Below are 22,206 nucleotides of genomic sequence, written 5' to 3' on the forward strand. Positions count from 1 at the left end.
TAATTATTTGAACGTCCCATCAAGTCTCAAAAGCCTATTGATTCATGTACATCAATGCCCGCTAGACCTAATCGCCCAACGGATGCTAGGCAAGGCACCCATACAGTCCCATCCATGGAGGAAAAACGTGGATCCCCGTGGACTGTTATAAAGGTAGGTGCAGGAGTTTGAACCCTAGACTTGGAGCCAACGACAATAGCCATAGGACTCGACCACTCAAACCACCTGTGTTTAGGCTAGTGTAGTTTAACAAGGACCAAGACTCAAACTTGCATGGACAATGTTCATTGTAAAAAACTGAATATACTTGGTTTTACAATGGACTACGTGCACAGTAAAAACTGAAAATACGTCAAAAGATGATGTCCAGATAGGGTACTGAATGCCCTATATTTCTAGGAAAATCCCGTAACGTTCTTTAATCCAATGTCGAACTATACATTGGTCAACTGTTGCCCCTTCCCAAAGATTCAGTTACAAAGAAAGGCAGAGTCATCGATCAAGCCAAAGGAGCGCTCCACTACATGTGGGATCAAAATTGCAACAAAAAACATGATAATTGATCAAGCATGGGGAAGTAAATAAATTTTGATACGCAGAAGAAATTCCTGGATGGAGATGATCAACAGAACAAGGTACTCCAGTCGTTCACGATGATAACCACACAGAAACCATCAAAAGAGGAAGCATCAATATCAATCCGTAATTCACCAAGGAGTCAGGATGTTCAATTCTTTCCACCTTGTCAAAAAATGTGTTCATTGTCCGTGTAAAGGGGCAATTTTGATCCTGCAGCATGTGTTCCTTAAGACTTTTAATTGTACACGGGGAATCTATAAATGGTGAGTAATAGAAATTGCCTCTATAACAAACTATATAGTTCAAGATAACCCGGAAGCAATAGTAATTACCTTTGTCTTTATATGACTAGTTGGGTCCTGAACATTTGAATCTATCAAAGTTCTTCTATCATCATGTTGAACTGATTTTTCAACAGCCATATTGATTCCAGCCCTTTTGGACATTTTCCTAGTGACAGCTCTATAGGCAGAATCTGTATGTATTGTTTCCATTACTGAGCCAAAAAAGTTCGTTACAGGTACCTATAAGAGAGACAGAAGACAGAATGAAACAGTCAGCTAGAACTTACCCCAGCCTGCACATAACATTCAGGTAAAAGCATTAAAGGGCACTTCTGTCTTAAAAAGAAATTTTATTCAGTAAGAAAATTAATGGTAATGGCTTCAATCTCACAAAAAGGATTGCTATACAACAGAAGTCAAGGTGAATTTACAAGGCTAAGCTGTAAATATAATTATCATTCTTCTAGATGACCATAGGAATACATAAAGAGTTCATGAGAAACATGAAAAGCAGAATTCCAAGGTCTTTGATTAGGTAAGGAGAAGATGCAGGCTGTGTATCTGCTTATGGAGAAGACAACCAGATTCAGCTTACAGCCCTGAAATTTTTATTACAAATGGGCAAAAAAATTTCTTAAGAATTGGAATTGAAAATAAAATGCACATTTGAATCCTTGGGAAACACCAAACACCAAATGGAAAGATATAGAACACCCAAAAGTGCAACACAAATATGCAATAGTAGAAAACCATAGGCTAAACAGCTATATTCATGGAAAGCCAGTTACTACCACCTATTGAAGGGTGATGGCGAAAAGCGATTACTAGCATTGGTACAAGCAAGTGATAACAAAACATCTGAAAGACAAAATAAGAAAAAATTGACATCTAGAACTTCAGTACCTCATCCAAATGTCGTCGGTATAAATCTGTTCGGTAATATGCAGTTGACATCAATGTATTTGGATCATATGAAGTAAAAAGACTGCAAAAGAACCAAAAAAGTCACAGTTCAAGGCCAACTTAGATATTGATTGGGATGTTACAGATTTATACAAGCACTCTATGCAACCATATGCACTAATGAAATAAAACAGTTCAAAACTAGTCACCCCCTATTACAAAAGATCAAGAGAAATTTTGGCCGCTTTAGGCTCTTTTCCCTTTACAATTGAATTAAATCATCCATTTTATTATTACATCTAATAAGATGGACCAGTTCAGTTATGCTTTGACCGGTTATGACTTATGAATTAAGAATTGCCAAAACTGATGGTAAATAAAACATGCATAGACAAGCCCATGAGATCCAGCTGGTACTAGATATGAGGAGGGGGCGGCGGCTAGGAATTCTAAATTGATATGAATATAAAGGTTGCGATGACACCATAAAACATAAAGGAAACATGCTACAAGCTGCTCATTTTAATGGTGCAAAGTCCTATTACAAGTGTACCTGCTCAATGAAGCGTTGTCATACATATTTAGCCTCTCAAAAAAGGCAAGTGTATAGAATGTAAAACGATCCACAACAGAAACACCAACCTGTGATACATCACAACAAGACATTATAGCATTTTGTTCACTAAAATCTGGAAAAGAAGTGAAATTTAATAACATGGCACCAAATATATACAACTGAAGGGAATGAAAAACAGTCAAGGCCATCAACTGCCACTTACATCAGAGTCCAAGTGATGTGAGTACGAGTTCTCTCCTTTCATGCTACTGCCAATGGCCAAAACACCAGGTGAATGGAGCTGAAAAGGGGAGAAAATGTCCTTGCATCAGTATCATTATCAATTAGCTATCATATTTGCCTCCATCCATTAGCGATAGACATGGATTACAACAACAAGGTTATGGATCCACTGATAAAATATTTCCTGGAACAAACGAATATTGTACTTGAGAGACAATCCATGATTGTGTAATTTGCTCCCTTTTTGCTCTTCAATTGACAAATTTACCAATGCATTGAAAATGGAAATTTAATTGCACAAACAAAACATGATTTCTCGTCAAACTATGACATTCACGGAAGGAACATATTCTTCTTTTAACTGTAGAAAGATTTTGGATATTTCTATAAATTCAACTACATGAAATTAATTGGTGCTCAAATCAATATACAATTCAGGCATGTAATAACTTGTCCCCTTTTGTCCTCGATCTACATAACCATTCAATACATCAAAGATAGGGACTACAATTAATTTCCATATCATTCATCACTTGACCCAACTTAATTGAAAAACACGACAACAAAGTTATGAAAATTATGTTAAAGAATCTCATTCTCAATGGCAGCAACTAATCTACATATATTGACATCAAAATTTTGGATTTAGATGTTCATAATTCATTGTTGACAAAATTTGCTAAATGACATTACATCAAGTTATTATGAATAGCAACAAAATAAAGGTAAGCCTTGACACAATATTCATAAGATTCCCATCAAAAGCAGATAAAATACCTGATTGAATAGAGTGGCAGCTTGACAAGTGTCCACCATTATCAGCAATTCCTTGAATCTAGGTTTGTCACATTAAGCACAATTATCAGCCCGTGGTTCTTTAGGGATCACAACAGTAACAGTAAAGGAAGTAGCAAATAATGATCTAATTTTAAAAATATTGTATATTATTAGATAATTTATCTTTTCAGAGAAACTTCATTTAAAAGTGAGAAATTTTCATCCTGAACGGTCCAATTATCAAAAAGCTTGACAAAAGTGTCAGAACCAGATGTTATTCAAGCACCTACAAAGTATTTCATTATGATTTGATGACTAAGATTTCAAGCATTCTTCAAAGGTCAAAGTTAGAATGAGCAAAGCAAGTAGTCCCACCTACGTTTCTCCTTCATTTGCTTTACAGCATCAGCTAAATCATGACTCTGGAGCTCTTCGGAGTCCTGGAATTTTAAGAATTCATCTCCTCCATGCCCTGTCATGTACAGAAGAATGTGGCTTCCTTCATCACTTAAGAGTCGCTTTGATCTTGGAACAGCAGTTTCATGGCGGCCAGTCAGAACACGTAAAAAATTTTCAACTGTTACTTCATAACCTCGATAGTCCACCTGAGTGTTAGAAGCTCAATATAATCAGGGTCTGCTCAGGAAAGCACGTTCTCCAAAATCCCTTCAACTATCTTTCTATTTAAAAAAGTGTTCTTTTACAATATAGAATACAATGGGAATATAAAGAATATCATCACAACAAGAGATATCTTTGCATGCCAAGATGATCAAACGGTTACGAATTCGAATCTCATCACCCCCATTTTATTTGATAAAATTAAGCACAAGGCAGTGATGCATCTTTGCAAGTTTAAAGTTCAAAAAGCTTTCATTTGAAGGGGTATGTTAGAGAATAATATAAATCATATTTTGAGGCTTCACAACATGTGTTTATATATGAACAACTATTATCCTCTCATCAGATCAAACAAACTCAAAACTTAAGTTTTTGGATTGAGATGGTTCTTTGATTACCCACAACAGAATAAATATATGAACAACTCATTTGGTGTGTCAATCAGATCTTTAGATCTAAAAATTAATGGCAAGTTGAAAGCCATAAATAGCTGAAGTTGAGCACTTCATGGATTTTATAGTTATTGAATGCTACAATTACAAACCTTGACCTTACAAGATGTACCAATTTTCAAGTACATGAACTGATCAAATTTCTGAACATTTAACAAGTACAACTTCACACTAATTTGAAGGATGAGATTATAACAAAAGATTGCTGATTGAAAAGGACCATAATAGACCTACGAAAGTTGCAAATCATTTTATCTTCTAAAATATAGTAGAGGGAGTGGAAAGCTCATGAAGTGAAAGCAGACTCTAAAATACATTCATCAGAGTTGCAACCAATAATGTGCAACCTATGAATAATAATGGTCAAGTGCAGCTACTTTTCCTTAAAACTCTAAAGAAACAGCCCCTTCTTAAATGAGTTCCATTATTCACAAGTTGTCTTCACAAGTTTTTGACCCAAAAACATTGATAAGGAGTAAATATGCTTTTCAAAAGGGTAGGAGAGCTAAACAGAAACCAGAAACTGACCTCCACATTGTCTCCATATAAGTTAAGTCTATGGTTTTCATTGTTGAAGACTTGTGCAGGGTACTTGTTCCTAGCATTACAAGCCATATCATCTGCCAACATCAGTATTATCCTCTCATCAGGTATACCTAATCGCTTAACTGTCCTGGAAACACACAAAAACTAAGACAGTACAGAAAAGGCTAAACAACAAGAAAAAGAAATGACGAGGTGATCAAAGCAACAAATTCAACATACTGGAATGCTCACCTATACAATGACAAAGTGTTAGCCATGTGCCGATAATTAAACCTGAAAGAAGGAAGGATAAAAAATAATCAATTCCACCGATACCTCTAAACTACGAAAAATCAAAAACCATATAAAGGAACAGCCTTTCACTGGAAAAGAAAAAATTAACTAACTCTTACTTTATATATAAATGACTCAGTTCTCTATCATTTTCTTTATCAGTATATACCTAATTAGATCACAAGCTCAAAACCAATCATTGACACCATATATATCACATAAAAATGCAATCTTTTTACATCAAAAAACACAAAATTCTAACATGGGTATCATAAAATAACTACAAAGTAAGTAATTCCTAGTACTTAGAGCATATAAAATTCTAACATGGGTGTATCACATAGCACATAAACATGTTACCTATACTAAAAACAACCTAAATTCTAACCTGGGTATGATTAAACTATTCCAACAACAGCACAAATAAATCAAAAGGATTAAAACTTTGAAAAGAAATGAAGCTGAAACTTAATTACCAGAAACGAGAAGTGCAAACCAAGACAGCCCAGTTGTTAGTATGCATAGTGGTGTCAGCTGAAGAAGAATGAGAACTGTATGCAATTGCATTGTTAAGAAACAAAAACAGAAATATAGACATTTTAAAACTGAACAAACTGTAAATCTTGAACCCCATCATCATACACAAACAAAAACTCAATCTTGGCAACTTCTCAAAGATTTGTTTTTTCTTGATTCTAAACTACAGGCTACTCCCCTCCCTCCCTCTCTCTCTCTCTCACACACAAGGGACCGTGAAATGCCTTGTGCAGATCAAACAACCAATTGTTTGAATAGGATACCCAGAACGACTTGTCGTTAAAATTGCAGAAAATGATGGGCTTGCAGGATCTCGTAGATTCAAAGAATAGCTCAGCCCATAGTACTGAAGTAGTTTCAAGCTTAGCCCAACAACTCCTAACTCCTATTTTTATTTTTCCATTTCTATTACTTCGGCCATCATGTTTGTTTCTTGAAATTCACTTTTAAAGAAATTATTTTCCAAACTTTTCTGTGTTTATTTATCATTAGAAAAGTTGGTAAACAGAAAACACTTTCCAGTCAACAGAAAACACTTTCTGGTCAACGGAAACACTTTTCGGTCAACGAAAAACACTTTCCAGTCAAAGAAAAATTTGGTTTGGTTTTCAGGAAAGTGTTTTCCCTTTTGACTGTGTTTGTTTTCCGGAAAGTGGTTTCCGAAAAATCACTTTCCAAACTTTCATGTGTTTGTTTGCCATTATAAAAGTTGGTCAACGAAAAACACTTTCCAGTCAAAGAAAAATTTGGCTTGATTTTCAGGAAAGTGTTTTCCTGGGAAATTTAGGTGGAAAACACTTTCTGGAAGTTGTGAAAAATTTAGAAATGTTATTATTTGCTGATTATATCAAATTTGATCCTCAAACTTTTGATTGCTATATATAATTTGTTTTGAATATTTATTTTTCAATTTTATCTCTTAAAATTTAATTTTTATATTAATTTTGATCCTTATTTTTATAATTGCTATTTGCTTTTTCCTTATCATTTTTTTATTGAAATTTTTTATCTATCAAATTTGGTCATCATTCTTTTGATTGTTACTTATTTTATTTGAAATAATTTATGAAATGTTAATTATTATTATTTTAATTTCTTCACCTTTTATTTTTTTTTAATTTTTTAGATTTGATCTCTATTATTTTGATTATTATTTATTTTATTTGAGATAATTTATGAAATTATATTTTTTTTCAATTTCATTCTCATTCAACTTTTTAATTTGTAAGATTTGTTCCTCATTATTTTAATAAACTTGAGAAAAATAAAATATTAATAAGTTATTTTCTAGCTTATTTTCCATGACATAACCAAACACTGGAAAATATTTTCCAACTTATTTTTCATTACACTACCAAATATCGGAAAATACTTTTCTGAAATTCACTTTCCTGAAATTCACTTTCTGAAAGGAAATTATTTTCCAGCAAACAAACGGGGCCTTCAATTCTTTCTCCCTCTCTTTTTCAGTGTTTAGAAATGCGGCGGTTTTTACTTCTACATGCGTTTTAAAAAAGTATTTTATTTAAAAAATATTAAATTAATATTTTTTTAATATTTTATATAATATGCTGATATTAAAAATTAAAAAAAATTTAATGCATAATCAAATTTACAAGTTATTGTTGAATAATGTTTTTTTAAAAAACAATTTATCATAAAAAAAGTCAGAGTAGCCCTTTTTGTATGCAATGATGATTAAAATTATATTAATTAAAGTAAAAGAAAAGAAAAGGAAAGAAAATGTATATCTATTTTGAAAAAATAAAAATTGTTCTTGAAACAAAAAAAAAAGCATATAATTATAAAGACTAGTTATTTTTGCTTATTTTTAATTGTGTTACAAATAACATAAAAAAGTTAATTTATTTTTTTTAAAAAAATTATTAAAAAATTATTTTTTATTTTTTTAAATTATTTTTAAGGTTAATACATGAAAACATATAAAAAATAATTTTAAATAAATTTTTGTTAAACAAATATTTTAAAAATGCATTTTGGAAAGTAATTCTAAACAACTTGCAGCGGTGACTTCTGTCATCACACTTCTCAATTCCCACTCTCTCTCTGTCTCTCTGCTTCTTCTCCCTCACCGCATGATACAGGTTCTTCTTTCTCTCAACCATTCGCACGCGCTTGTGTGTTCTGTGTATATGGGTCTGTCACTTTGTTTTTTTAATTTTCCTTCTGGTTAATGAAAAAGATTCATTTTTTCACTTCATTTTCTCAGCCACCAAACATTATTTTATTTTTAAAATAAACCTTTTTGTGACAAGATGAGCTTGATGACTTGGATGGGGTCTTTATTTATTGATTCTTACTCTTTTTTTTTTTTAATATATTAGCTTATTGGGTTATGTGATTTCTGTTTTGAGCAGGTTTTGCAGTTTGATTTTTTCGCATAAAGCTTTTTCCTTTGCAGGTAATTCTGATGTAGATTGATTTTTCTATGAAGTTTTTCCCTTATTAGTCTGTATCAATGAGATATTTAGTGGTCATGAATCCTCTTTGAAACCCATTTTGTTTTTGAGGGTTTCTTGATTTTTTATAAGTTTTGTGTTTGGATCATTTACTCATTTTGCTTTACTTAGTCAGTGATTTCAACAGCTAGAATTGAAGTTCGGCCAAAAGGGCAAAGCCCTTCAAAGTTTTTTTTTGTGTGTTTATAAGCTATTCATTAGCATTAATTTATAAATGAGGTTCTTGTTAGCTTTCACCTTGATTGAGTGATTGAATAAGCTTATTGTATGACATAGTTTTTTACATGCCCTTTTAGCAGGATATTCTTCTTCTTGTGATCATATGAAGAAGAAAAAGAAGATGAGGAGTGGTATTGATGGTGTAAATGCTGCCTTGAGCTCTGATGACATCCTATGCGAGATCCTCCTTCGGGTGCCACCAGAAACTGTTTTTAGTTTAATCATAGTATCGAAGAGGTGGCTTCATGTTATCTGCAGCTCTGTTTTTTGTCACCATTATCTGAGACGATGGCCACTGGCTTTTCGCATGTTGGGCTTCTTTGTGTGCAATAATTTGTACCTTGGGAGAGGTCAAAATGGTGTGCGCCGACCACGAACAGAACCTGCTATGCCATTATTGTCAACTTGTAAAGAGGGTGATGACTTGAAGTTCTCTAAGACCCTCAAGCAGTATGGCTACTTCATTGACTCTTCCAATGGCCTTCTTCTTTGCGGTCGCCACCCAAAGAGATATTTTGTTTGGAATCCCATTACCAAACAACACTACAAAATTCCTAAGCCCCGGGTATACTTTGAAGACTTGTGCATGGCATTCCTTGCCGAGGACCATCCTAGTGTCGATATGTGCTACAAGGTCATTCGTGCAAAATGTGATTTCAGTCTTGATGAAGAAATGAAAACTGTCCCCATTGAGACTTTCAATTCCAAGACTAGTACATGGAATTTTTCCACATTGACCTGTGTTCCATCTTTGTCACTATGTCCTTGGTCAGTAGCCACTGTGGTGAAAGGTGTTGTTCACTGGTATGCAGCACAGAGAAACTTAGCAATCTATGATCCTCATAATGGTGAGAGGCGCTTATCTTCGATTAAACTACCAGGCTCAATTGATTTTGAGGAGCGTGTTCTGGGGGAGTCCTTTGACGGGCGGTTGCAGTATGGTTGGAGCTGTAAGTCAGGGTTAGAGATATGGGTTCTTGAAAAGGAAGAAGCTGGCCATGCAACGACTCCCTCAGATGATGGATATCCAAACAAAGGCTGGAACTTGAGATATAGATTGAACTTCAAAACAATGTGGAAGAAGAATCCCACATTCATGACAAAATCTTGCTTGCGAGACAAAGAAACTCAGATATTGTCATTTCTTCACCGAAACTCCAAATCAGTCTGCATCAGATCTGGTCCAGACATATTTCTCTTGCACCTTGGGAACCAGAAGGTTGAAGCTGTTCTTTATAATGGTCGTGGCTCTTCCATTTCATGGGATTTCAGCAGAGTGGCACCGTACTTTCGGCCAGATTGGCCTCATTCTTCTTTATGCCTCCCTGGAAAGAGCATGACATGATCAGGTACTTCTTTGACAAAGTAGTTTGTAAATATGGTATATGTAATACCTAGAGGCAGTTTTGTCTATCTAGCAGCTGCATGTATTTAACTAATGATTGCATAGGCAGTGCAGACTTGAGGGTTTTCTTTTGTTATCGTACTTCTATGTGTGCCTGACTGTTTCTGTGGATGTTATGTGCATCTATCTTACCACACTGGTAGCTGTGGTTCTATTTCCTTTTCAATGCTTAGCAATTAGCTATACTGTTGTTTGATGTAGTGTTTCCCTAAGCATTGCTTGAGAGGATGTGCTAGTATTTCCTGTATCATATGCAGGGTTTCTTCTGAACTTTGGACTGGTCCTTCCCTATTTTGTTTTGGTTTCGCAGTAGTTGAAGACGTAACTATGTTCCTTCTCATGCTCAGTGATTACAGAATGATGCAGACTCAGTAGCTCTCCAGGCATAAAAAAGTGATTGCAGAATGATGCCTGTGTGTTTGGCTGTGTGTCTGGCATTGTGATAGTTACAAAGAAGGTTACAAAAAAAAAAAAAATCTATTTAGTTAACTAAATTGATTTTTTTTATACTGTTGAGCATAATATTTTCAAGTTCGTTAGTAATTATTTTTTAAAATATTTTTTTAAAATGTATTAAAATAATATATTTTTATTTTTTAAAATTTATTTTTGATAATAAAATATTAATTATTATTTTTTAAAATACAAAAAGAAATATAATAGAGCTCAATAATTCTCCACGCATGAAAAATTGGCACTTCGGATGTCAAGAAATGTGGCTTGTGGCTTGCTTGAGCCCGGCTCTAACTCTGCTTGATGGATCTCATTTGATGTTTTTTTTTTGTTTTTTTTTTTCATTAATGAGGGGAAGAGGAAGACTAATGAAAAATAACCAAACAGTTGATCCTCGGAATGTGGCTTAATTCCATGCAAGGAGGCTCACGCAAGCAGAATCTCTTGGCCCCTTCTTTTTAATATAATAGAAAATTGGATAAAAATATATCTGTACTATTTTTTATTTATTTATAACATCTTTCTCTAAAAAAAAAAATATATTTTTCGTTCAATCCTTTTTTTCATCATTTTTTGTTAAAATTAATTAAAATCAATTATCCGGATCTGAATATAAAAATTAAAATTATGAAATGTTTAAATGGATATTTATGGGGAAAAAAATCCTAGTTTAGACGCTTTGACAGAAAACAAAATTCAATTTTATCCCTCCATGACACGTTTCACAATACATTTTCATCTTCCTTGTCTTATTTTTATACCTCAACAATTATGAGAACTGCCATGTGTTGGAATAACTTGAACAGAAGAGCTGCATGATCCTCCATCAGCAGCAGCAAAGGTGACGCTGGTGTTATGTTGCATTGGAGCTGCATGGCCAGAGCCCGATTTCTGATGGCCAGCAGCAAAGGCGATGCTAACCTTGAACCACAGTTGAGGGTTAGCATTATCTACCACCAATGTAGGATCCATTAAAGGAGAGAATCAGAGATTACCAACAAGGAATGATAAGGATTAAGTGCTGTATTTTCATATGAACACTAATCCTTAAGCCGCACCATCACAATTTTACCAGGACTGGATTGATTACAAAATTATAGAGAAAAAAGAGTAAATTGTCACTTAGTCCCTGTGTTTTTACCAGAATAATTAGGTAGTCCTTTTGCTGGAAAATCCTATCGCAAATTCTTCAAATCCTAATCCTCTTTCACAAGCATTATTTTTTCTCCCTTAAAAAATGTCAGCTAGTTGTACAACAAAATGAAGAAATGTCACTACATTGATATGGGAGCAATGGCATCCGTTTTTGTAGCAATGGACTACCTATAGAAAAGAATTTCAAAGGAATTGTCGTAATGTCTAGTGTAAGGCAAAATCTCTGAAAATGAATAACCTCCTAGGAGACCATCTACAGTTGAGGAGCTTGAGGGTTGAATTTACGTCTTTCAGTAATGAGAGACCAACGAATAGAAATCAATCCATCTCCGCAGTGTGATGATGATTATTCGATGCGCGGCAGCAAGAAACTAAAGCCTGAGTTCTCGCGAATCAGAGGCGGTGGTTCAATGTCAGCAATGTCAATTTGTTCCATGGACTTTGATAAGTCATCAACTGAAAATGGAATGCTGCAAACATGAAAATTTTTGTAATAGGTCAGCGACAGCCTCAAGGTCAGGTTACATGCAAAGCTGGTTGAGGAGATGCCTCTTCTTTTGCCAAAGAAACATTCATAAGCTTCTGTCCATTAATAAGATTTTTAGCTGATTTCAATGCAAGTGGAGAGCACTGGTTTCTTGATGAAAGTTTCCAGCTAAGAATTCTAGTTGGGTATCAGAAAATGTGCATCACAAGTTCAAATTAATAAAAGAAAAAAAGGTTCAATGATGCAGAAGGTAAAGGAGAAGCTAATATTGTTTGCTGACCTTGAATCATCATCCAGCAGGAAAGAACTACTAACTGCATTATTCGAATCTTCCGTCATCAACACCCTCATATTCGATATAACCTGCAGCACAAAAGCATACACATGGGAAAACTCAACTGGATCAGTTTTTCCTCAAACGGAATACGGCAATGGTTACTAATGTTCCCATGTGACAAAGATGACTATAACCTAGTGTAGTAATGGCATCGATAAGAACTTACATCGGTGGACACACTGTGTGTGCCGTACTTGTCATCCCAGTACATGGTACTGATACGGTATAGCTGCTGGATACTTAGCACCTGCATATAGAGTTTAATTTGGTTATGGCATATAGTGAAGATGACAACATAAGAAAAGAGTATATCTAGGCACTCTTAGAATTCATCACTCACCGGGCACAGGTCATGGCTTATCTCATCCAAAGTTTTCTTCGGCTTCTGATGAATAACCTACATCAGAAAAGGATCAAATGGAACATGTCATTTGCTTTTCTTATTCATTATCTTGACGTGTAATTGTGATCTAGTGGAAGAACTGGTAAATTAATAAAGAACAAAAAGATACCAGAAACCCGATAGCCTGTCTAATATGCTTGAGCTCATCCCAGGATGAACCTGCATACTGCGTTTATATATTTTCGTTTTTGTTAGTGTTTCTTATAGCTTATGATCACAGAATGTGAGCAAATGAATCCCAGGTACCTCATCTGTTGCGTTGTAACACCAGTGCTCCAATTCGGCCAACCCAGTTTTAACATATTCACCATTGCTAAATGAACAGCATTCTCTTCTTAATAGAAGGCTGCCAAAAAAAGGTTCATAAATAACCAAAATTATGGCCACAGTAGAAGACAAACGAAAATGGGAGAATAGACTGAATACCTGTTGAATAGTTGAACATTGATGAAGGAAAATATCTGCGTGAACACCTTACGAACTAAAAATGGGGGTACCTAGAAAAAGAATCATAGGAAAATTAATTTACATTTCACACGATGTTAAAAAGTTCTGAAAATCTATTAAAAACAAATGACAGCCGATCCCTACTAGATTCCAATGTTCCCTCAGAGGTCATCTTCCTGTCATCTCTACCCTTCACAAGTAGGTCGAGATGACTATAAAACAGCTGATCCATACTATATAAGCGATGCAGAAAGTAGGGACACTCTGATAACAAAGCACAGAAAAAAGGGAGGTCTCTTACATGATTAGATTTCAAAGTGCTTAAGAAGTTTCCAAGGCTCTTCACAATCCCTTGCCAGTGAGCAATCAGGGCTTGCTGGGCTGCAGTGTTGGCTACTGAGCGTGCCCCCTTCACTAAGCTTGCTCTGGATGTTCTTGGTGCCTATGTAAATTGTGTTCAAACAAATGCTATCTAAGAAATTTACAAAAAATAATTTAAACATGTTTGTGGAAGCATAATTGCATAGAAAATATACCTGGATGCATAATCCAAGCAAAGGAGAAATTTCTTTCTTCAGATTATCCCGAATCATTCCATAAATTTTTTCTACATATGCTGTAAGCTGCTGCTTGAAAAGCAAAGCGGGGTACTTGGCTTCAACTTGCCGCAAAGTGTCCACTCCACCATTATTGATCAAGGATAGATTGACTCCTTGTGGAGCTCCACGGAAACTCTAAAGGAACATAACATAGACACCTGAATTTAGTAAAGAAAATAAATTTTCCGGTTGGCTTTTGGTGATTTCAATCAGAATTGTGCGTACCTGTGTCATTCTTCCAAATATAGTAGCTGATGATGATCGTCGACGCTGTGGAGCCATTCCTGCTGCACCACTTGCTTTCAATGTACGTTGAAGCAGTAAGAGAAGTGTTGAGGCATTGGATAACCAAAAGGCCAAGCTATCATTGTTATCCTGGGTCTGATGTTCAAATTAAAATAACTTGTGAAAAGGGGTGACTTATGGTGGAAAAGAATGGTAATAAATAAAAACTTTAATGCCTAAGATTTGGCATTTCAAACCTCAATAGCATGGCCTATGGTCTGGATGATCCGATCAAACACACTAGTTCGCTCAACTTCAAATGATCTCCACTGCAAAAGGCACTTGTATATGATACAAGCAGCAATAGGTCTATTCCCTGCAAAGCCTAGGTGTTGTGCGACGCAACGAATGAGCAACTCCTGGTTCTCCTGTTGTTTCTCATTTAATGACTTCTGTGGTTTATCATCTACTTCAGAGTGCTCCCTGTGGTTCATTGAAGGGCTCTGCAGATCCTAATCCATTTGATCAGGTGAACAGCAACAGGAAAAGAGTCAAGAAAGAACATTACAGGAACTCAAAAAGCTGAAGATGGATTATTATGTTATCAATGCTTACCAAACTTGTTCTTGCAGCATCAACTGGAATATGACTTTCAACCCTCTGCCAAATATCAAAAAATGAAAAAAGCTCTAACTCGTTCTGTAACAGAAAATTCAAAGTCTAATACGAAACTATAAGCAAGTACCTGCATTACTGATCTGGAGCGTCCTGAGAGGAACTTGTTGGGTGCCATGGACAGAGCCTGTTGCCGTAGGACTTTATTCTCTGACTCTAAATTGGTAAGTTTCTCTTCTAGCCTGATAATAAAAGGTACAGATTAATATTTTCCATGGGACAGATAATAATTAGAACCTCAAAAGTCTGCTGTGCAGGAGAATTATAGTTTTCGGCATGCAAGTGGTTTCTCCAATATTAAAATAAAGCAGTCAAGAGAAACTATTCTTGACGTCCTACCTTTGCAAGGATTCCTGAAGTTGTTGAACCTTTTTCTCCGTCTCTTCCAATTTCACCCGTCTTTCTTCGCTAATCTCTTGTACTTCACTGTATTTCTTTTGAGTATCATCAGCTCTTTGTTTCTCAGAATCTAACGTGACCTGCAGGGCATGAGACCAGTGACAAGATTGACTAAATGAAATAACAAATTTTGCAGCTAGTGTACTTACAATAAACCAAAACCTGTGCAAACTCAAAAGTGTTTTTAGTACCAGATAAATGATAGACATGCATACATTGATTCTAATGAATCCTTATTGTGGAAAGGGATTTCGCTAACTGATGCATTATTTTCCGAACATGTATCTTCATTTGGAAATGAAATGACTACTTGATATCGCGTGTTTGATTCTACAAGAAAAATGGTATTTATTTCATTACAAGATCAAAACTTCTTACCTTTAGGTTTTCTACTTCTTCTGTTAGAGAATCAATTTTCTTAGTATCTTCAACGAGTACTTGAGTTTCTTTAATTACAGGAGGTGCCTCATTAATAGCATTCTTTGCAGCCTCCCTCTCCTTGACTATCAAAGCATTGGCTTCTTCTATTTTAATTTTCATTTCTTCCAATGAATTCTGAAATTTCACTGCCTCTTGCGCTCTTGCTTCTTCCAAATCGGTCTGCATCAATGATTTCAAGCCTTGGCATGAGCAGATAATCATCAAAATCCAAAGCTAAAAGCAACAATTTCTTCTAGTCATAAATGATCAGGTAATAATTGAAGGATGTTGATGTCAAATAATTTTCCATTTAGACTCAAAATCGTACTATCCTGCTGGATGTTGTGTTAGCATAATGCTTTCGCAATATGTTGTAAATTTACACATAACCAAGAACATTCTCTTTGGAAAATATCATTCTGCAGAACATGTTACCCTTAATCGTTTTTCGAGCTGTAAACGCCATGTGAGTTCCTCTACATGTTTTTCAAGCTTGTCTTTGGCTTCTCTTAGTGCGCCGGTGTCTCTTGCGGCCTGCAAGAAATTGGAGATGTATGTCAATAATCCTATTTAAAACCACAGGCAAAAAGTGATACAGGTCTCAAGCATTTAGCAGGAAAGAAATTCTGTGCAAGACATACTATTCGTATCCAATATATGCTTGTAGTTGTTGGCTTTGTCATGACTATGAAAGACCGAAAGGTGTCAAGGGTGGCCTATTGTTCATGTTAATTCTTATCGAAATATCATCTGTTTCTATTATTGAACTAAGCTAATATGGCTCGGAGTAAGCGTTCAACAATTCAATTTGTAGCTCATGCACAAACACCGTGTTTCTGGCTTACAACGAACACTTGACTGAAACTTTTGGCTGTTGATTACTACCATCTCGAAATCTTGAAGAACTCGGTTTAATTTCATTTAATTGCTAATCATTTGTTAACCAATATGCTACGATTGTCTAATGAAGTACAGTTGATATAAGCGTTTGTGAAATTATATTCGTTAAATTATGTTATTCCCTTAGATCAATAGGTTGCAAACATAAAGTTGAAAATTACACATGGAAATGATAAACCTTTTAAAGCCCTATAGATAAAAGATTGAACAATACTGACCATTTTGAGCAACCTTAGCTCTCTTCTAGCAACTCTACACCTCCATCCTGTTTGTGTGACAACTGCACCTCTCTTTAGCCTCTTATAGTAGGAAACATCTTTATGACAGCGCCACCGGGCCTGCATTGCTCATCCAAGTAAAGAGTGCTATATTTGACTGCTGGAACACCAGAAAGTAGAGAATTAATGAATAAGTTATGTATTGTCAAGGGGGATAACCTGGATAATGGTTGCAGCTTTAGTTCGTTTCCTAAATCTGAATTCCTTGCGAGCAATCATAGCTCTTAAACCTGTTTGCACGACAAGTGCAGATACATGAAGTTTCTTGTAGGCTGTTCTGGCTGCATTTTTACGTGTATGCTTCTGAATTTTTATAGCAGCTGCCTCCCTCCTCATTCTGTCAAAAATTTTGCAAGCCAGTCTTCCTACAAAATCATACAAATTCATGTGAAATAAGTCAAGGCAAAAAATGTTTGCAGAAGAACAGGAAACAAAAAGTACACATGGAATTAAGAAAAAAGATGATTGAAATATCTAAGACAAAAAAAATGCATTTCTAAACCAGGTTAAGCTATTAGATTTTCTAATGAATCACCTCTCCATAGTGATTGCACCAATACAGTAGCCTTCCGCAACGCAATAAACCTTTTACGAGCATAATGCGTCTGTACACACCCCTGGATGGTTTTTGCTGCATTGTTGAGTACCTCAGCTCTTCTTGCATCCAATTCAGCCATCTGACCAGCTCTCAAGAATACCTTAGTTTTACCTATCTGCAAGCCAAACCAGGGCAAATTGAATAAACAGTTCTGACCAAGGGCTTCGATTATTTTGAAACATGTATGTGACTGGATGAATGATTTCCATTAATTTGTAACATAGACATCAACTGTGAATCATGTGTTACACGTCATTCGTGTTGCTTTCACATCAGAAAAACACTCTCATAATGATCTCCAACATTATCTGCTATTACCAGCAAAAGCAAAGAAACTTCAGGATTACCTGGAACCCTTGAAGTCCCTTCTTTTCCAAAATCTTTTTGCAAGCAACCTTTTCGTCATAGCTGCTCACAATAAATTTTATATAAAATAAATCCACATATTTTTCAAGTGTAATCAGAAAATTCAATAAATTATTTAGAAGTGGCCACAACTTTACAGTGAAAGAAGTCTCAAATATCATCTACTTAAGCAGCATTTTATCCTAGAACAGATCACTTACCTTCCTGCCAAAGCCTCGGGGAAAAGAAGTCCAAATCGATTTACAAATTCAAAGAAAGGGCGACGAGTAGGGTATCCAGCCATGCTAATTCGGATTGCTTCTAAAACACCCTACATGAACAGCCATTAGTAATAAATTAACAAATAAAACAAGCAAGAATTTGTGTGCAAACCACCTCGAAACTAAATAAATGTCAGATTGAAAAGGGAATTGGATAATTTGTATCCATTTTTTGCAAAAGACTTAGAGAAACAGAAATATTTTGAGAAAACAAGCTATACTATGAAGCAATGTTAGCTTGTACTTACACCACAACGCAATTGCTGCATGATATTGATATTCTCAAATATGGCAGGTTTTAGCTGATTGTTTGGCTTAACACATCTTATGTAGTGAGGTTCAGTAGAATTTAATGTTTCCATTAGTTGTTGAAGTTGTAGCTGCATCATTTTGAATACAGAATGTCAGTTCTCAATTCCTGAACTACATGAAAGCATACAATATTTCTGACAAAAGACATAGGGGGTACATATAGACTATCAGATCAACTGGTGTTTATGTAAGAAAAAAGCAACTGCCTCTGTCATCTAGATAACATAGGAAAATTACCTTAAAACGAGAACCAATCGAAGAGAACTTTGAAGATTTGCTTGTCTCTACTGGAAGTGGAGGGAAAAGACCTGCTACAAAAGGACATTTGGAAACACCCAACAAATCTTGATGTTCGGGAACTACATAGTCTTTGTTCTTGTCTAAAAAGTGGTCGGATTGATACTGGACCTGAAAATGCGAGAAAATAATCTTAAAGTAGCCACCGTTCAAATCATGCAAGTATATACTGCTAATGTTTTATCGATAGTGCTTACCTCTCCAGCATAATGAGCAATGGTGAAATCCGTGCGAGACAATTTTGGCTTGATAAAGCGCTTGTGAACTTTATATGTTTGATAAAGCTTGTTTGAAAATGTTTCATGTGTCGACTTGGGAAACATGCTGAAAAGAAGACATTGTTAACAAGAATTGAGAAACCAATTTGATCTTCGACAAGAAGATTAAACAAAAAAACAACATGCAGCTGACAAGAGATACGTGGAAATTTCTAAATTATTTTAAGTGGGAATTACAGCCAGAACTCTTTGCATTTTGATGCAAATTATCCTGGAAAGCATGGATTAAAGTAACATACCAAGCTTCATCAAGGAGAGCTACTATCCCACCAGGTTTCTGCAGGATCCCAAGAAAAAAATAGACAAGTAAATGATAGGAGCAATGGTGTGCAAAATGTGACAAAAACAATTTAAAAAATAGTTTGAAGAGTGCTCAAAACTTGCACGTGCATGCCCCATCACAGTCCTTTGTCAACGATCTAGGTATAGAAGAAAAGAGAAAATGTGAATTATGGGGGGAAAACCTTTTCAATAAGATCCAAGACATCTTGATTATCGACAAACTCAATGTAGCTCCAATCAATCTGCTCTTTTGTGTATTCCTCTTGTTCCATTTTGAAGACGTGCTGAGAGTCGTTACCAAACTTTCTTTAGTTAGATAGTTGAAAATGACTAGCTAAATGGTCAACATGGTCTGCAGGATTACCTGGTTGAAATGCTGCTGCAACTTCTCGTTTGTGTAATTAATACAGAACTGCTCAAAGCTGCAAAGAAAGGATTGTAAAATTGTTACAAGAACTGTCCGAGTAGTTCCTGTAATCTATGTAAGAACAACACCATCCATTCAATTATATGCATCTAGCTTTCATCGGTTCTTGCCTATTTGTCTTGAAGCTTTCAAAACCGTAGATGTCGAGGACTCCAATAAGAGATTTTGAGTTAGGATCTTGTCCAATGGAGTTATTAATCTTATCCACTATCCTGCACATGACCCAACAAAGTTAACATCGTAAGACTCCTTAAGTTACAAAGGACATCAATTGAAGACATTAATGTCTTACCAATCAAATAAACGAGAATAAATCGTCTTAGCTAAACCATCCCTGCTAATCACCGCACTTTGAGGATCAAGACTTCGCTTGATAACCTCCTCGGGAGTGATCATGACACGCTTGCATAATGCATCTTCCAAGGCAACAGGATCACACCTGAAAAAAAACAAAAGATGTGGGAATAACATCTAACATGAAAGCAAACACATCAGATACCATCCATGCTTATGTATGAAAATTAGATGTCGTACATTAGCAGCTCCGCAGTTGTTTTGAGATGGAATTTAGATTGATCATCTTTAGGTACCGATGAATCAACTTCCTTTCCCTTAGCAAAATCAATATTTCCAATATGAAGGACTGCAGCAACAACTCTGAAAATTGCTTCCTGGGAGAGAGGGAAAGAGAGTAAGATGCCGGACCGACTGGCAGCAGTCAAAAGCATATTACTTCAAAAGCTATACCTGCTCCCTTGCACTTATTCCAACAATATCCATAGCTCTTCTTGTGGCAAGGTAGTCATGCGCATCGCTTACACCAACTAGTTCAAAGCAAGTTGACTGGTTAAGATAGTGGAATGATTTTGGGCTCCCCAACTTATACCTCTCTATTTCCTGTTAACAATAAGTTAGAACTTGTATCAAACTGGCTTGATAAACACGCGCCATTAGCTATAAAATCACAGTTGGAGCTCTCATTTCACCAGAAAGTTACCTCCTGTGGTGCGGCACAAAGAAGGTAAAAACAATGGTAGTTGCGCTCAGGATTGGAAACTTGGCAAACACGAGATCTCTCTAGAAGATAAGTTCTGATGGCAGCTCCAGAAATTCTTCCGTGCTTGTCAAACTGGATCTCAACAAATTTACCAAAACGGCTGCACCAGTATTAATTTTAGGAACACATCAATGCAAAAACACCAATGCATATTGTTTTGAAACTTCTTGATGACATTGTCAATAAAATTATTGGGGGCATGGTTCATGTCGGGAAAAAATTAGCCCTTCATTGTTGTGGAAGATTTGATGCTAAAGCATGCATGTAGCAATTTTAGCTGATACTCATTTCATGTCAAAGTGAATTATCTCACCTGGAATTGTTATTTCTAACAGTTTTAGCATTCCCGAATGCTTCAAGGACTGGATTTGACTGCAATCAGATCAGATAACAGAAAAGTCTAATCAGATGCCTGTGTGAAATGAAAGGAATACCCCAGTAGAAGATAAAATGAAACAGTGAAACTGTAAAGGTTAGAACGAAAGATGAATGTTCAAACATACTTCAAGAACTTGTTGTTCAACTGTTCGTCCTTCAGTGGCAGCTCGACCGCCTAAAAATGCAAGGTACCTCATAAGCATTTTCGTGGTCTCGGTTTTACCCGCACCACTTTCACCACTGACCAAAATGGAATTGCTCTTCCCTTCAATGACCATTGCCCTGAATTTAACAAAGCATTTCATTGATTATGCTTCCATTTATAAAGAAAATGACATGGAATGACAAATGGGAATAGGAATTACCTGTATGAAACATCAGCAACCGCAAAAACATGAGGACTTAACTCTCCAAATGGTGCTCCCTTGTATTGTTGCATCATGTGACCATCATAGAGATGGGGCAGTCTTTGAAATGGATTGATGGCAATAAGAATATTTCCAGTATACGTCTGAGATCGAAAGGCAAAGGTTTATATTGTTACACAGATCACTGAATCAGAAATCAATTTTTTTTTTTTAATTTAGAGCAATGTTGAATGTATTATTAGCATAAAGGGGAAGGAAGATTTACATAGATTTCATTCAGCTCATATCTTGTTTTCAGATTCTCCAGAACTCCAGGCTCGTGCAAGTAAGAAAGCTTTGTCATGTCATCAACTCCACCAGCAGGAGCTTCCATATCTTTCGGATATATTTTCGATAATTTTGCCGTGACCTTTTGTTAGCAAAACAGGAAAGACAATGTCAGGAAGCTAGAAAAACTCAACTATTAAAATGAGATATGAAGATTTTTAGGACTAAATCATAAATATCACTGCAAGATTAGTTTTAATCTCTTGTTTTAGCGATGGAGACATGCATGGCCAGTTTAGTAGGACAAAGATGCTAAGAACAAGAATTTTTCTGAATTTCAGAACATGTAGAACTAGTCCCTCGAATGCAAACCCTAACATGATTACAGAGGAACAAAGAATCAAACTGTAAGTAAAATTTATTACTTCACAACCATCAACTACATGAACTGATATGCTACAAAAAGAAAGTGAATAAAAAAGAAACAACTTAAGGCATTTGATGCACCTTCTTCCCATTTGAAGCTTCGATCTCGGCATCCTGTCCAGTAATCTTTGATACCTTCCCATCAAGCCAAGCCAACTCATGGTCTTCAACCCAAACATGAGAACCTACAATTATATTCTCCTTACTTCCCTGCGTATTCAAAGCATAAACATATAA

At 35.6% G+C, this 22,206-nt stretch overlaps 3 protein-coding genes across 8 annotated transcripts; 1 reads left to right on the forward strand and 2 right to left on the reverse strand.

Annotated features, from left to right (window-relative positions):
* Positions 1–269: 269 nt before the first annotated feature.
* On the reverse strand, positions 270–6,025 carry LOC133668811 (uncharacterized). The gene is made up of 10 exons (XM_062088820.1): positions 5,711–6,025; positions 5,193–5,234; positions 4,944–5,088; positions 3,718–3,947; positions 3,343–3,400; positions 2,546–2,623; positions 2,320–2,408; positions 1,767–1,848; positions 912–1,103; positions 270–789 (listed from the first exon to the last, which is right to left on the reverse strand). The coding sequence occupies exons 1-10, from the start codon at positions 5,872–5,874 to the stop codon at positions 649–651; spliced, it is 1,221 nt and encodes a 406-aa protein (XP_061944804.1). The 5' UTR covers positions 5,875–6,025; the 3' UTR covers positions 270–648.
* A 1,734-nt stretch (positions 6,026–7,759) lies between these two features.
* LOC133668838 (F-box protein At5g03970) lies at positions 7,760–10,041 on the forward strand. Of its 4 annotated transcripts, none has more exons than XM_062088854.1 (3): positions 7,760–7,876; positions 8,150–8,193; positions 8,548–10,041. In XM_062088854.1, exon 3 carries the CDS (start codon positions 8,574–8,576, stop codon positions 9,813–9,815), a length of 1,242 nt encoding a protein of 413 aa, XP_061944838.1. In that variant the 5' UTR covers positions 7,760–7,876; positions 8,150–8,193; positions 8,548–8,573; the 3' UTR covers positions 9,816–10,041. The 4 variants fall into 4 exon arrangements, with proteins under 4 accessions (XP_061944838.1, XP_061944837.1, XP_061944839.1 ...); XM_062088853.1 differs by having other exon boundaries at positions 8,551–10,041; XM_062088855.1 differs by lacking the exon at positions 8,150–8,193 and having other exon boundaries at positions 7,769–7,876.
* Positions 10,042–11,533: 1,492 nt separating this feature from the next.
* On the reverse strand, positions 11,534–21,664 carry LOC133668785 (myosin-9). Of its 3 annotated transcripts, none has more exons than XM_062088790.1 (36): positions 21,542–21,664; positions 21,274–21,419; positions 21,034–21,190; positions 20,844–20,902; positions 20,471–20,630; positions 20,221–20,370; positions 20,008–20,144; positions 19,766–19,912; positions 19,584–19,685; positions 19,411–19,468; positions 19,229–19,330; positions 19,004–19,041; positions 18,684–18,810; positions 18,427–18,597; positions 18,126–18,257; positions 17,818–17,927; positions 17,599–17,659; positions 17,189–17,366; positions 16,813–17,018; positions 16,594–16,713; positions 15,911–16,009; positions 15,434–15,655; positions 14,996–15,135; positions 14,727–14,838; positions 14,597–14,641; positions 14,239–14,493; positions 13,982–14,137; positions 13,694–13,891; positions 13,459–13,599; positions 13,137–13,207; positions 12,957–13,056; positions 12,820–12,876; positions 12,648–12,704; positions 12,474–12,554; positions 12,251–12,333; positions 11,534–11,953 (listed from the first exon to the last, which is right to left on the reverse strand). In XM_062088790.1, exons 1-36 carry the CDS (start codon positions 21,647–21,649, stop codon positions 11,830–11,832), a joined length of 4,410 nt encoding a protein of 1,469 aa, XP_061944774.1. In that variant the 5' UTR covers positions 21,650–21,664; the 3' UTR covers positions 11,534–11,829. The 3 variants fall into 3 exon arrangements, with proteins under 3 accessions (XP_061944774.1, XP_061944773.1, XP_061944775.1); XM_062088789.1 differs by having other exon boundaries at positions 14,597–14,668; XM_062088791.1 differs by lacking the exon at positions 14,597–14,641 and having other exon boundaries at positions 14,239–14,484; positions 14,688–14,838.
* Between the last annotated feature and the right edge of the window lie 542 nt (positions 21,665–22,206).

Source organism: Populus nigra, chromosome 11 (genome assembly GCF_951802175.1).
Source record: "Populus nigra chromosome 11, ddPopNigr1.1, whole genome shotgun sequence".
In the NCBI taxonomy this organism is placed as follows: Eukaryota; Viridiplantae; Streptophyta; class Magnoliopsida; order Malpighiales; family Salicaceae; genus Populus; species Populus nigra.